The sequence below is a fragment of the Histoplasma capsulatum genome, genomic scaffold, assembly GCF_000149585.1.
Source record: "Histoplasma capsulatum NAm1 scaffold_6 genomic scaffold, whole genome shotgun sequence".
In the NCBI taxonomy this organism is placed as follows: domain Eukaryota; kingdom Fungi; phylum Ascomycota; class Eurotiomycetes; order Onygenales; family Ajellomycetaceae; genus Histoplasma; species Histoplasma mississippiense.
In genome coordinates, this window is record NW_001813977.1 from 391,464 (window position 1) to 406,865 (window position 15,402).

Below are 15,402 nucleotides of genomic sequence, written 5' to 3' on the forward strand. Positions count from 1 at the left end.
TATATAGTCACTGCTCGTCAGGAGGGATGTTATTGTGACCACTATCGCTTTCTCTTCTTGTTTTTATCAGCGACGCTGGTAGGAGCCAATGCGGGTGCCAGGGAAGATGCGGCAGGATTGGGATAGCGCTCATTAGCTCCATGAGCATAGGACTCATTAATTCCGAGAGCGGAAACGACACCTGCATTGCTGACGGAAGCGTCATTCTTTTTCACTGGAACTCCCATGTGGCGACCATATCGGCCCTTGCGTCCATTGCCCTCGTCCTCGCTGATACAACCTTCAATGCCAATACCTGCATCTTTGCATCGCTGGCAGGGCCGTTGACGATCGCAACCCTTCTTGCTCTTGCGGCAGCGCTGGCAGCGAGGTTTTGTGGACAGGTCTTCTTCATCCACACCAAGCTGATGCTGGAAGTTAACTGCGGAAGATGAAATTTTGCGAGACGAAGTAGGGCTAGCCATAGGAGGGAGGGTGGCTGGAACTGCAAACACCTGGTTGCTGTTGCTATTGTTTGAAGTGACCTTGCTCTTACGGGCAGTTGCAGCAGGGCGGTTCTTGTTAGCCTTGGTTTTGGACGTGGAACTTGACCTGGCAACTGAGGTTTTGGCAGCTGTCGAGTTTGAAGTTTTGACTTTTGGACGCTTCGCCTTGGGTGCATCCTCGTAGGCGGCATCGTTATCGTGTTCGTTTTTGACAAGTACTTGAGCATTCTGAGGTTGATAGTTCCCATCAAGGTCGTCACTGCTTGGGTCGCTGCTGTCGCAGCTAGGAAGAATTTCGTCTAGGTTCTTGTGACGCTTTTTGACAAATCCTGTAGGGAGCAGTGGGCTGGATTCCAACTTTTGTCTTGAGCGTGGTGGAAGATCATCATCATCCTCGCTGGCTTCAGCACCATCCGTGGTGGCACCAGTGGATGAGGCATCAGCAGCGCCACTAAATGCGTCGTCAAGGGTAGAAGCAGACGTGCGCCCGTGAGAGAAATTCGAAACGTCTCCAAGACGAATTAGCTGCATTGCAACGTCTTCGTCGGAGATGCAGCTCGCAATTGTCGGATCTGGAGTGGGCAATATGCCATTGCTGTTGGAACGACGGGCAGAGTTCCCGAAACCACCCACAGATTGTGTGTTTGTCCGATCGCGTAGTCGATGGCCGTGTTGAGCAGGCGTACTATAAATGTTATTCACAGTTGCATTGAAGCCGTACACTGCATCGTGACGTCCATATGCCTGGGGAGATGGAATGTGCTGTTGTCCTACGTAAGGGCGCTGGACCGGTCTCGTAAATGGGGAGGGCCCTTCTTGTACGGTGGACCGTCGTTGAGGAGATATCGACGACGTTGACGTGGCGAGAGGCACTTGAGGAGGGACAAACAGAGGCAGTTCCTAAGCAATAGAGAAAATATGGTTAATCGATATGGCTTCTCGAGAATGATGCTCCCTTGCTGGGGAATGGAGTAGATAAATCTTACCGAACTGTCAAACTTTGGACGCTTTCTTCTACCATCCTGTAGTATATTGTCCATGCTAATTTCAGAGCTAGCAAATTGCTCACTTCTAGCCTTTTTTGATCCTGTCATTGATCCATGGTCGTCATCATTGTCGCTACAGGGGCCCATAGAGTCATCGTGGAAGCTGCCGTGGGTGCTTGACCCATGACTCTTGATGCCAGAACGACAGGGAACTTTTTGGGCAGAGACACTGCGACGGCTTCGACTAGCTGGAGACCTGCTTCGCTTCCTCGCAACTCTTGAGTGTGGCCGGGAGAGCGACTTTCCATAGTCGAGAGCTTGGGCAGGGTGTTGCGGTTGATGCTGGAATGGCTCTCCAAGGGTAGGTCGTTGATAGCCATCGACAGGACTATAGTAGGCCCCTCGCGTATAATTTTCGGGGTAGTTATTATGGCAAGAGATGACTCTCACATAGACTGTCATGTTGTTTCTCAGATTTTCGTATCTTGCAATGAGTGTGTTGCCATTCTCATCCTCGAAGCTCACACCGCTTGCTGCGCCTTCGTAGATGCCGTAAAAATTTTTGACCGTAGTAACGATCGAGTCAGTAGTATCATGAGGGAATATTTGCACTCGCATGGGGATGCGTGCCCTAACCTTTGAGTTCTCATCTAGGAGAAGCTCGAAGGCAACATGCTTGGGAGATGGGATGCTTGGGGATGGCTGCTGCGAAACAGGACCACCACCATGACCATCAATGGTAGCGTGGATGTCGGGAGGAGTGGAATAACCATCATTGGGTGGCATTTGGTTCTGAGGAGGTGCAGATGCCATCATTGTTACGTGGCTTTGGGTGTTATCTGAGTGTCGATGTTGTGGCGTGGTAAAGATCCTGCTGGCAGCATCTGGATGCGACGGCGGGTCTGTGAGGAGACTTCTGAGTTCCATCTATCTCATCACAACCGTGCAAAACTTCCTGGCTGGAAGAATTGACCAAGGTTATGAGTGATTTAAAACCTTAATGGGCGAGGTTGTGATGTTGCAACGAAAGGTAGGTTGTAATAGTGGGCAGACCAAGGTGAAGCAGGGTATGTAAAAATGTAGGGAAAAAAGAGAATATAGGCGAGGATGACAAGAGGTGTCCTGTAAGAACGATGGAACAGAAAACAGTTAGCATCATATATATAAAATCGCACAATGGAGAAGAAAGGGTAAACGTTTTGGTGTTTGTGGATTATGGATGGTATATGCCTAAGGATGAGCAGCCAGCCAGGGCAAGGTGTGCTGGCATTGAGGATTCGGGCAGCAAGACGAGAAGGGAAGGGTTCGGAAGTGAGGGAGAAATATACCTATGTTAAAGCAAAAATAGATTGAATAGAGTCGCAGAAGTACACTAAGTATGATTCCAAAACAAAGCTGGCGATGATGGAGATTCGCAGTGGTGGATGAAAGCCTTGGTTGGCAGAGGCAGGCAGTCTGATGGCAACAGGACGGCAGCTCAGCGAAAGGACCAGTCGAATAGAGCGGCAAGCCGGGTACAAGGGAAGAGGGAGGTACTTACATCAGGTATGAGATAGGATAGGAGCTCGTCAGACGGGGCGGATGCAAGCAATCTACGGGGAATGTCGAGGGTTGGTGGTTGACGATGGAAGGATGGAAGAGAGGAGAGGATAGAGGTAGAGTGAGGTGAGTTTTGAAGTGGGTGCAGAGAGCGAACTTGCGCTCAGGAGAGGTTTCACACCGAGTCGACCCGGTCAACCACGCCCATCCATTAAATACAACATGTGCGGCAGGGGCATGACCAGCAAGCAAGCCCATTTTCCGTTCTTATTCCCTACGATTTTACTTTGTTGTTCGTTATTTTCAGGTTATACGTATTTGGATGTGTTGCTTCTATCACCGCAGTTGTTTCATTGTATCCTCCCGCTCTGGCATCATATACCAGCGTCGCATTAAATCTAGCAGTATTCCTACTCGCGATTCTATCCTGACGGATGTCAGTTTGCAAGAATGCGACGGCTGTGTAGGTTTCGTCAACTAATGTACCCGCCTAGATGAATGCGACAGTTCGTATCTCTGTGCGCGCTTCTCCTCCGCCTCCTCCTCTTTTGCTACGAGCACCTCCCACCTGAATATACAGCGAATTCTAGTTTTAACAAATGAAATAGTCATGTCGCCAGAGAAAGCTTCAAAATACGATACAAACTCATTATTCATGTTCAAAACGCAAATTCGCACGAAGGTTTATATATATACATATAGCCTCCGAGTTAGTTTCCGAAAGAGGCGAGAGTAAAATGGGTGAACAAGCAAGATTCCTTGGGAAAACCGATAAGTGTCCCCTCCTTCAGAATCATGCTTATTGTCATCATTATTGTTGTTTAGTTTGTCCAAGAATCCTGCGGAGGGAAAGGTCGTCGTGCATGCGGAGACGAGACGGGTAAGGAATTGGTGCTGGTGGTGGGAACGAGGAGAAGCGTTGACTGGATGTCCGGGCTCCTTCGTTTGGCGGGAGCCACGTCGAAGCAGTCAAATGTACGGAGTACAGTAGGTTAGATGAGCTGCGTATGGAGCAGACACTAGTTGGCACGCCATGTTCGTGCGCATCTACGCGGTAGTTACCCTTCTTCTGGGCCGATGCTGGACTTGGGGGGCCGTGTGCCCTTCCCACGAATTGCAGTTCCATCCATTCGAAACCCTTTTTCTTTTGGCTTCTTCGTGAGTCTGTGGGATGGATGAAGGATGAAAGGATGGATGAAAGGAAGGAAGATCTAATATTTCTCTGGGCCGGGGAAAGCCTGATTGATACGTTACTATTCTTATTTGTCCACCAATGTCGCCACCACTCTCGACTTGACCCTTATTGACAGGCCATCACGCCCGACCAGAGGAGCGATATTTGAGGAAGGTAGAAGATTTCTCTTGCACCACCTCCTCTGAAGAGACAGACACTTCCTTTTGGTCTGCCCCCCCAGCAGCAATCGCCGCCATGGCCCACTGACTATTTCATCAGCTCAGGCCAGCCCGAAAGCCAGCAGCAAGACATGAACGGGGTCTGGCCAATCATGCGAAGCGGATATCCGGGGGTTGTGGCACTGTGAGGTTCTCAACAATTTTGTATGTGCTGTGCTCCGCTCAGAAGTCAAGGAGAAGAACGTAAGAAATACGGTGTGCCGGTGATAAAGAGTCAACTAAACGCCCACCCTGCCAAATTATGTGTGATGTCCAGCGCAAGCGCTGTCTAGAAGAGTACGCCGTATGAAAGGTAATCTGGCGCATTCATACCTTGGGTTTGCAGGTAGTTTGGAGCCAATTATTTTGATGTCGCTGATTTAACAGCAAGGCAGAATTTCGCAATAATTATGGCATACATTTTTGTTTGGCCCGAGTTTTCTCATTCCGGCCTAGGCCAGAGGGAAGTAAAGAAACCGTTTTTATTTTTTGCGTATCATGATGGCTTGTCGGCCGATGAACAGGCAAGCTGGCAGAGGATGGAACTGATGAACAGACAGAACCCCCAGACCCTTTCTGGAGCCAACAGGTAACTAAGTAGTCAAGAGACCCTGACTTTTAACCTGACAGTGCTGCGCACGCGCATCTTTGAGAGCACGAAGAACCCATCACACACAGCTGGCGTGATCAGCAGGGTGAAACCACATAAACTATCCAGGTTAGAATACAGCCCGCTTCCCCCAAATCAGATGCCAATCGCCATGTGCAAGGATTGAGTGGCCCTCCTATTAATATTCCCCAGCCAGCTCAACAATCAGCAAATAATGATATCCAACGAACCAGACGCTGGCAATGCTCATGAGGTGTAATGCCTAGCCGTCAACCCATCGTCCCTCCTCGTTCCCCGCATCATCAGTCGGTGACATTTATCCCCTACCGACGGTTATTGTATTATTGTTGATGTCACTAAGATGGGGTGGGAGGAAGAGTGTTTGGTGCTTGATGTTATGTTTTTCTGTTTCTCCCATTGTTATTGCCCGCTCTGTCGCATATTTTACGCTGTAGGAGGCTGTCGCTACTGGTACTGATTGATTGATGGCGGAGTTGGCGTTCTAGAATAGGAAACACCTTCAGATGACAACCTTGGAAGCGATAAATTTTATTTTTTTTCGTTGTGATCTCTCTCTTTCTTATTTCTTCTATTTTCCTTCTCTTCCCTTTTCTCCCGAAGACAAGTGCGCGGATTGGCTGGGTACACTACAGTTACATTTTGTGGGGTTTATTTATTTTGCGACTTGTTACGGACTCTAACAAATGAACTATTACTGGGGCTGAAACGGATTATTCGTCGAGGAGGCGACTATTTCTTGGTGGTGATTTGACCGGATTTGACTTGGCAGTAGTGATGATGCGTATCATTTTGTGGCCCGGTGTGGGCGGACGGCTATGTTAGCGAATTAAGGCATCAAAAACCCGATTCAAACACCTATTTTCTTCGACATAATTCATCATCGAAATAGCTTGTCTCATCTTTGACGGCATTTTGTGCAGCGTTCGGAGCACTGTAGCTTCCAAGGTTGCGACCTACCCAGTCGCTGGCGGATGTTCGAGAACCCTTTTGCCCCCACCAATGGCTTTTTGGTTGAATTGGTTCCGAAGAAGTAACGCTGGCCAGGTGGCCCGTGAGGGAGAGGTTAAAATACCCGATTAAAAATCTTGGCTATTTGGGATCATTTGACGGATAAAGCTGGAAGGTTTATTTATGGGGCTTGCGCTGGATCCCGAGGATGCAATTATTTATGAATGTGCTGCTCGAACAGGATTGGATGGTGCTTCGGCAGCGAATTGATCTGCGGAAAAATGGCTGAGGGATCCTGCTGAGGGGTCAGCATTCTTTCATTATCATATTGTTTTTTCTCGCCTTCCAACGGTATTTGCCATAGCATGGGAGGAAAAAGAAGGATCATATGTGGATTGAGTGCTGAATTCCCCTCTCGCACCTTTTCCTGCTTGGTGACAGTTTGCGACATGGCACTCACGTGGTTTGGCGTTTCGGCGTGTGCTGCAACACGCGAGGGATGCAAACTTCACAAATATTGGAATTACGCCGCCAAAATTGATCGCGCAAATGAGGGCGTTTTCAGTTGAGGTCGCATGAATATTTCCTATGCAAAAAATTTGTTTATACTTAAAAATATTGGGAAACTAGGTCCATATATTCAGGGAAACATTTTTCCATAAGCGCCGGAAGACGTGTTCTGCATCGGTCGTCCATGACGTAATCAGCCTCGCTTGGCTTGTCAGCCAAACTACCCGCCGCTAGCCCGCAACAGGACTAGTTTTGTTTATCGCTCCTGGCATCAACAAATTCTAAACATCCAAGCAACGACAACAACTGCTGCAGCAACAGGATTCCCCTCTTTCCTCCAGCACCGGCCGTCCGTTTACCATCAACCACCTTTCCTCTCACTTCCTAATGGCAGAACTTCATTGACTCACCTTTCCTTGGACGTGCCGGTCCGGATACGCATCAATTGGTCCTGTGTTTGAGACGTCTAACAGACGGATTCCTGGAGAGCCCTAGAATTAACCCTCGAGATCTCCGGATATCTTAGGTGAACGTCAACATTGTTTTCTATTAAGGAACACTTTTTTTTTTCTTGCTAGTATCGGCGTCAAGTATCAATATGGATGCAAAGGTCAGCATTCGATCCTCCTCTCTTCTAAAGTTTACTCCTGTTTACCCCTTTTTGCCTTTAACCCGTGGCTATCCGGCCAAACCGCGTTGATATCTCGATTCCACCCACATTATTTGGGCCCAATATTTGCCCAAATGAATATATTTACTAACTACAATATTTGTATTTAGCCTCAGCGACCTTTTCGTCCCCTTCGTGTCCCGGGAGATGAGAACTTGCTACCCCCTATCAACCCTGCCGGGAAGACACTCCACCATCGCAATAAATCGACGCCGGCATTGTCAACACTGGCTGGGCCTGGGAGGGTGAAGAACTCCCTTAAGCGTACAGCTTTTGGGGATCTTAGCAACACGGCATGTGCTACGCGACCACTCAGGGATGATGCGTCCGTAGCTCCAAAAGGATTATCAGTAGTCACTGAAAAGCCAACATCCCTGTGTCGACCTGCTCAGCGGCCCCTATCAGTTGCTGGTGCTAAACCTGCCCTACCCAACGTGATCAATGCCAATGCACTAGAGAAGCTGCCTGCTAACCCTCGAAGAGCCACCACCACCACCACCACCACCAAACGCAATACCGTTTTCAAAGATACTACACTGTCCTCTGTGATAGAATCTGAACCAATTAATTCTCAGAGCAACCAGCCCCTTGCTCCTCCGGTGAATAACAAGGGCCCTGTCGAGTATGTGGCAGAGCGGTCAGCGACGGAGGGGAGTAGCAAGGCAGTTGTGAATGCTAAGCCAGTTAATGTAGCTCAAGGGAACGATCGGATGAAAAAGGGCTTGCAACATTCGTCTGTGTCGATCAGCTCAGATGAACCTGCGGCCTTAAGGTCAGATGGAGTATATATCGAAAAGACCGGAGAGATCAAGCTTTATTCGCCTCATGAAACAGGGGACAGGATGCATGAAAAGCCCGTGGCTAGTTCCAAAGCAAAACTAGATATCACTAGTAACGCCGAAGCTGTATCTACGAAGCCTGTTGCTGATCACGTTGGTATCCCTTCTGAAAACTCAGGCACTACTCGTGTTAAGCACGACCGTGTACATCTGCCTTCGGAACCAGAAGAATATTGGGACGAGGATGATGATGATAACTACGAGGAGGAAGAATACGTTACCGCTCGCTCACATCGATCCCGTGATAATACCACTGGAGGTGCCACAGTTCTTCTGCCAAAGGTTACACAGAAGGTACAGCGAGAGTTGGGAATTGCGAAACAAATTGTTGAAGCAACGCGCACCCCGGAGGATATTGAGGATGAAGCTTGGGATACTAGCATGGTTGCGGAGTATAGTGATGAGATATTCCAGTATATGAGGCAGCTTGAGGTAAAATATTTTCTCACTCGCTCACGAACGGCGCTCATCGCAACTAACAATATCACAGATGAGACTCTTGCCCAATGCCCATTATATGGATAATCAAGCAGAGATTCAATGGTCGATGCGATCTGTTCTTATGGACTGGCTTGTCCAGGTCCATCATCGATTCTCTTTGCTCCCAGAAACCCTTTTCCTATGCGTCAACTACATTGACCGATTTTTGTCATGCAAAATTGTTTCTCTTGGCAAGTTACAGCTTGTTGGGGCTACTGCAATTTTCATTGCAGCTAAGTACGAGGAAATCAACTGCCCATCTCTCCAAGAGATTATCTACATGGTAGACAACGGATATACCGCCGATGAAATTTTGAAGGCAGAGCGTTTTATGCTAAGCATGCTACAATTCGAGCTCGGTTGGCCGGGTCCCATGAGTTTCCTCCGACGGATTAGTAAGGCCGACGACTACGACTTGGAGACGCGGACTCTTGCCAAGTATTTCCTAGAGATTACCATCATGGATGAGCGCTTTGTTGGTACCCCTCCTAGCTTCACGGCTGCTGGTGCTCATTGCCTCGCGAGATTAATGCTGAGGAAGGGAACTTGGGTAAGTCACCTTTAAAATAAACTTTTAATTCGCTCTGTATCTAACTAGCCTCCAGACGCCTGCGCATGTGTATTATTCAAATTATACATACTCCCAGTTGTATCCACTCGTTTCGCTCATTCTTGAGTGCTGCGAGAACCCGGAGAAGCATCACTCAGCTGTCTACGAAAAGTATTCGGACAGACGATTCAAGCGGGCATCTACTTTCGTCAAGGCCGAGATGATGAAGAAATTCAAGCTCCCAGAAGCAACCCGCGAGAGCTCCGCTGCTCATCTAATAAACCTCTTCGAGGACCCATCCATCTGGCGCCGTCAGTAATCCACTGGGATTTGCTTTGACAACCGCTCCTTTGTGTTTACAATTGCATATTGTTTCTTTATACCTTGTTCGGATTTCCCCACTGTTGCAGGCTACCGGCAACAGAATGTCTCCTCGGTTTTACTTCGACAAAACACTCGTTTATACATTTAATGATTAGATACCCACTTCTTTCCTTGGTTCGCCATCGTTTTCTAACTTCTCATTCGCCGAACTGCATCACGCATCTTTTATAATTTGCCGCATTCTCCCGTTTCACCGATTGCAAGCGCGTATCTCTTGTATATCCTACGCTCCTTTATTTTTAGCTATTCCAGCAACCCACGACATCTCCGATGTTACTTTCAATTATATCCCGACCGGCGCATCGTGGCGTATACAGGCCACCCATTCGGGTTGACTGTATCAACCATGTGCCAAGGCGTTTAATTTTTAATTCTCATAGTGGCGTTGTATAGATTTTATTTTCTGTGGGTATTCCAAAGCAAGCATGCGGCTGTTCTTATTTTTGTTCTTGTTCCGCCTACGACAATTTTCGGACGAACCATTTTTATCCATCATTTCTCCCTTAATATCTTCGATACCTTGTCACTGGTCTTACCCCTTGACTTTCCGACTCGCCAGAATAAGCATTCGCATCCGCATGTTTTGTTTTCCTATTCCTTTTTGGGCACATTGGCACGACACACCGGTTTATACATTCGTTCGTTTGAGTTTCCCATGCCCAAGTGTGCTAGATCCTCGGCCCTGTTTTTCCATTTCGTCTCTTCGTTTTTTCTCAATTGCCTGTTTTCAGTCGAAGGGCATATGCGGAGATGGTACTCCCAGCTGTTGCCGTTTTTTTAAACCTTTAAACATGTGCTCTCTACTTCCTCTATGCGCCTACATGGCATGGGAGGATCTTTATTTGGACCGTCTTCTATCCTATATCTCTCTCGCCTTTTCTTTTCTCTTCTTCAGTATCTAATGGGGTGGTCTGGGGTTGGGAGGGGAAATGGGTGATTCATGTTCTTGTTTGGTTTTGGGGCTTTTTTTTTTTTTTTTTTTTTTTTTTTTTTTTTTTTGCTCGGGTGGGATGGCCAGGCACGCGAATGGTGTTGTCGGATTCTGCTCTTTTCCAAGTTTACTGGTCTGCCTTTTCCTTTTATTTAGCTTGCTGGGTTTCTTTCTATCTCTTATGGTTTAGCTTTTATTGTGCTTTATTCTATTATTTTGTGAGTGGTTATTTCCTCGTTTCGATGGATTATAAGCTTAGTTTTATCCACTTTTCTGCCCAGTTGTTTCAAGTGAATTTTTTTTTTTTTTTTTTTTTTCTGTTGTCCTTTTCCTTCTGCTCCTGTTATGCTGTTAAAAAGACGCAGGTGGGATGGGGAGAGCCTGATAGAAATTTTTACGCTACATTTGGTAGTCTGTAATTATCAGCTTGGTCTATGTTTATGGTTCTAGTTTCTATTTCCCCTTTCCATTTCGAAAGGACGATCATGGCTAGGGTCCCCAACTGTGCTTTTTAGTCTATGTCATATATACAAGTGGTCTTTTTAAACCACTTTACGTAGTTATTCCCTGCAAGGTGGATATCCGGAGTCGATGTGTCAAAGAAAGCCCGAGCAAAAAGGGAAGTTGTTCAGGTATCCAACGATGTTTTCCAAACGGAACCAAGCGCCCAGCAAACTGATCCTTGATCATGATATAAGAACCTGTCTATTCACCAATTTACTTATTGGTCCTGTCCATTAAAAACAACCAGATGCCTGACAACATCGATCACCTTTTCTCCAAACGTGTCCTCAAGGCCTGGATTATCCATCTTTTGCGCTAGAGCTTCATCAAGTAACATGCGTAGGCGCGAGGCCAACACACCGATCCGCGCCCATCCGCGCAAACGCTGCCAGCCGTCTACAAGCACGCCCCTCCCCAGAGTATCCAAGGTTATGGGCCCCGAAAACAGAAGGAGGCTGTATGCATTGAACGCTGGTGTTTTAACATTACCGTTAGCTTTTTGCGGCCAATAATGATACCCTAGTGCGAATGTTCATGGAAAAAGAGAAGCACATCGTTGACTCACGGGTTAAATCGCGGATGAACACCTTGCTAGTTGCCATTTTCGTGAAGTAGCTCACATACGTGGCCGAGCCGGAAAAACTCTGTGCGTCGAAGAGACTGGAGCTAGGATGCACGAACACCCGGCCGTTTTCCTGGTTGAAGTATTTGATTGTGCGGGCGTCAGGGTCCAGCTCTATGGTCCCGGACATCGATGCGGCGAATTTCTTGTCTGGGAAGCTGATCCTGGCGATTTGGGGATTGAAGGCGCCAGCTATCAAGGCGCGAAGGAGTTGTGTGTTGGAGTTTTGGCTATTGCAGCGGTTTGGCGTCGCGCTGTTAGCAGTGTCGTTTGTGGGTCTATAATTTACAGGGACTATGCCAATATCTTTGAGCGAAGATAGTAGTTGGGATCTATTCGAAGAGATTTCGCGAAGGGTTTTGGGCACGAGAAAATTGTGGTTGCACCATGATTGTGTTTCCCAGTGACTTTGCTGTTTGACTCTTTCGGACCACTGCTGGTACGCTGCGAGGTCTATCAGTAAGTCTCCATCTCCTGTTGAAAATGATGCCCGAGCTTGCTTTGCCTCCTCCCTTTTGTCTCGAGGTGACACAAAAGGGCTTTTTACTGTAAGAATTGCTGCAATTGTTAGGCAAGACTCGAGACACCCGAATATGGTGCCGTATACCATTAGTTTCGCTAGACGAAGATCGGTCGGAATAATCGAAATATACCGACCCAGAGCTGTGAGTTGCTGATTATCAAGTGCACCAATGCGGTGGAGAAGTTCTAGCGCGCCTTCTATCGCTACATTCTCAGGAGGTGTAAGGGTGTTTGCAAGGAAGGCTGCCACATCTTGGATTCCGTTCATGGCTTTGACTGAAAGACACAATTGCTCCAGAGGCACACGCCGGATCTCTGGTTCTGGCCTAGGAGCCATATTCGCCTCTGTGTTCCGTGTATACATCTTGTAGCAAGTTCCACTACTCACTCGCCCTGCTCTTCCTCGACGCTGTTTACAAGCAGCCTGCGATGCCCAGACCTCTTCCAAATGGACAATGTTGTCAGTAGCGGCATAACGCGTTTCCTTGACCCGGCCCGTGTCGATGACAGCAACTACATCTTCGATTGTGATGGACGTTTCTGCGACATTAGTGGCGGCGATTACTTTTCTCTTCCCAAGCGGAGCGGGCAAGAAGACTTGTCGCTGCTCACTTGGTAAAAGTGATGCATGTAACGGCAATGGGTGGACAAATGGAAGATGGTTTAGAGCAGCTAAGCATCGGTCTATCTCCATGGTGCCCGGTAGAAAGATCAGGATGCCGCCTGGTTTGTCCTTGAGTTGCGAATCAATATAACGGACTGTGGATGCGATCAAATCGTAGTTAATGCCCATTCCTAGTTTTTGAAGTGTGGAGCCGATAGAAGTGCCCGCTGAGTCGTCGTCATTGGAACCGGTATATTCATCCAGTGTCAACGATGCATTTCCAGGATTGAACCCCGTCCGCCTCACGACATCATCGAGATAGAGATCTTCAACAGGGAATGTTCTCCCAGAAATGTTGACCCGCCCGACTTTAGCGTCGCCTCCAAAGTACTGCGTAAATATGTCTGCATCCAACGTAGCACTCATTAAAATGAGTTTTAGATCTTTGCGATGCCGGAGGACGTCCCTCAACAGTGCCAAAAGGAAATCCGTATCAAGGCTCCGTTCATGAACTTCATCAACCACTACATGGCTGATATCCGCAAAAGAACTGACAACATCCTGGCCACTAGTTTGCATGCGGCGTAGCAGCACACCAGTGGTCATGAACGTGATTTTTGTGGTTCCATATTTCACTTTCGAGTCACCCCTTACAATATAGCCCACTTCATCACCAACAGAAGAACAGCGCTCATCGCTGACACGATCAGCAAGCCCCAGGGCAGAAATCCGCCTGGGCTGCGTACAGACGATGTTCACAGCTGAACCTAAATCTCGTTTTATCATATCATCAAGAATGAACTGAACGGACTGAGTGCTTTTTCCACTTCCCGTCTCACCTGATATGATAGTGACTTGATGAGAATGGACAGCTTGGTTAATTGCTTTCTGCATATCCCACGCTGGAAGTGATCGCCTCGCCCTGAGCATTTTCTGTTGAGCAGGGAGAGTTTGTTTTGACTCCCATTTTTTTCGAATCTCACGGCTTTGTGGTGTGCCGGCGATTAGACTCTGAGGCTTTGGTGATTTTCGAGTAGATTTAGCGCAACTTTGGATGGTCGATTCGTCCCTAACATGAAATAGAGACTCAACAGAAAAGGTCCGAAGCTTTCCTGGATTTTCTAAAATTCTAGGCAGATTTTCTTCAAGCCATTCCACCACATTAAATATCATCGGCTCCCCGAGCAGGTCCTTGTTAGCATGTTGTATGGCTTGCCGGATAGCACTAAGGCGTACGTATGCTGGAATTTCCTTTGATGCAATGGTCAGGACCGGTGCGCAGTTGGGATAAGGAGCGGTTGACTGTTTTTGGAAATAAAACGTCGTTCTGCGTGGCAGATTTTGGTTTTCCGACATTATTTCACATGCAATCGGCGACAATCGTATATATCTCTCGCCATATATCGCTTCCAAGGTAAATTGCTCTTCCTCCCAAGCTCCAGTTTCCTCTGTAGGAGAGTCGGACTCCAATACATTGCTGCCATGGAGGAGCATATGTTGTAGCTGTTCGGCTGCTATGTGCTCATTACCACCCATCTTGTCAAGCACCTCAGCGCAGAAATCTGTTGAAAAACCAGACATTGAAAGTCGTTTGACCTTGGATTCCCTGGATAGATCTCCACTAGCTAAACTAATTCCGGCGGTATACCCTTCAGGAAGACTCCACGCAGGGAGATCATCCTCTGGAATATGTATCAACAGCCACTCCAAAACCTCTTCACGGTCCTTGCATTCAGATACGGCTTCTTCAACGTGACTCCTTCTGAAGCCTAGATCACTCAACTCTTCGACAATTTGCCTCTTTTGGGACTCCGATATTCGGACCTTGTACGGATTCCAAATAGCCTTTTGTCTTACCAGCTCTTCAATCGTACGTCGTACTTTACTCCCCATCTCCACCTTAGGAGCCTGAGACCAACGTTTGCCACCGTTATCCCCTGCGTTCCCCGCGTTCATATTCAGCCCTGGCTGCTGGAACTTTGGATCCAGAGCTTTAACTCTCTCCTTCTCCCGCTCAGCCCTCTTCTTAGCAAGCTCTGCCGCCGCGTGTTCCCGCTCCTGCATAGCGCTAAAGGGGTCCGCTTCATACAGCCAACTTTTCCCTTCTTTCACATCAGCATTCTTAAATTGCGTAAATTCATCTTTCCACAGATTACGGTAGGTAGGCGGCATCATCATGTGCAAGTTACGCATGCTGCATACACGAAAGAGGGCATATGCTGCAGCAAAATGGCGAGCTTCCATTGCGGTGGGGCAGGCAGCCAGATGCTGCTGAGCGGGAGGGAGGCGCATGGGAGGTAGAGTGATGGTCTCCTTCGTTTTAGGATTGGATTTTTTGAGAATCACGCTTGAGACGAAGCCTTCTTTGGCTTTTGTCTGGAATATATCGGTCAGCATGAGAAAGCTCCCCTAGCACTAATACATGGGGTCCTTTACCATTGTGTATTCTGGCTTCTCCCATTTCTGTTTCTGACAGTGCTCTGAGAGCATATTCACAGGCAGCTTTCCAGTCCATGAGGCACCTCCTATCACCACCCGCGCTGTTGGCTTCTTCGGCTCTTCGGACGGCTCGTCTTTTCCATCTTTATGGCCGGTTCTATTTCTGTCCGCAGCCTTAGATTTCCCTTTGGGCTCACCTGCAGCCACGAAATCGCTAATAGAGATTTCTGCTGGAGGAGGTTTGGGCTTGTTTTTAGATCCAGCACGAGCGGCGGGCCCCTTCTTCGGGCCCATAGTAGATCACGAAAGATCACCGATAAGTGCCCATTCGCCGTTGTTAGGCAATGGCGTCGTTTAACATTTCAT

General features: G+C 47.8%; 3 protein-coding genes across 3 annotated transcripts; 1 reads left to right on the forward strand and 2 right to left on the reverse strand.

Annotated features, from left to right (window-relative positions):
* Positions 1–41: 41 nt before the first annotated feature.
* Positions 42–2,287, reverse strand: HCAG_06448 (conserved hypothetical protein; the record flags this gene model as incomplete). The annotated part of the gene is made up of 2 exons (XM_001538793.1): positions 42–1,385; positions 1,472–2,287. The coding sequence occupies 2 exons, from the start codon at positions 2,285–2,287 to the stop codon at positions 42–44; spliced, it is 2,160 nt and encodes a 719-aa protein (XP_001538843.1).
* Positions 2,288–7,089: 4,802 nt separating this feature from the next.
* HCAG_06449 (hypothetical protein) lies at positions 7,090–9,349 on the forward strand (the record flags this gene model as incomplete). Its single annotated transcript, XM_001538794.1, has 4 exons — positions 7,090–7,101; positions 7,272–8,432; positions 8,491–9,030; positions 9,086–9,349. The coding sequence occupies 4 exons, from the start codon at positions 7,090–7,092 to the stop codon at positions 9,347–9,349; spliced, it is 1,977 nt and encodes a 658-aa protein (XP_001538844.1).
* Positions 9,350–11,066: 1,717 nt separating this feature from the next.
* HCAG_06450 (conserved hypothetical protein) lies at positions 11,067–15,330 on the reverse strand (the record flags this gene model as incomplete). The annotated part of the gene is made up of 3 exons (XM_001538795.1): positions 11,067–11,320; positions 11,415–14,973; positions 15,034–15,330. The coding sequence occupies 3 exons, from the start codon at positions 15,328–15,330 to the stop codon at positions 11,067–11,069; spliced, it is 4,110 nt and encodes a 1,369-aa protein (XP_001538845.1).
* Positions 15,331–15,402: the final 72 nt, after the last annotated feature.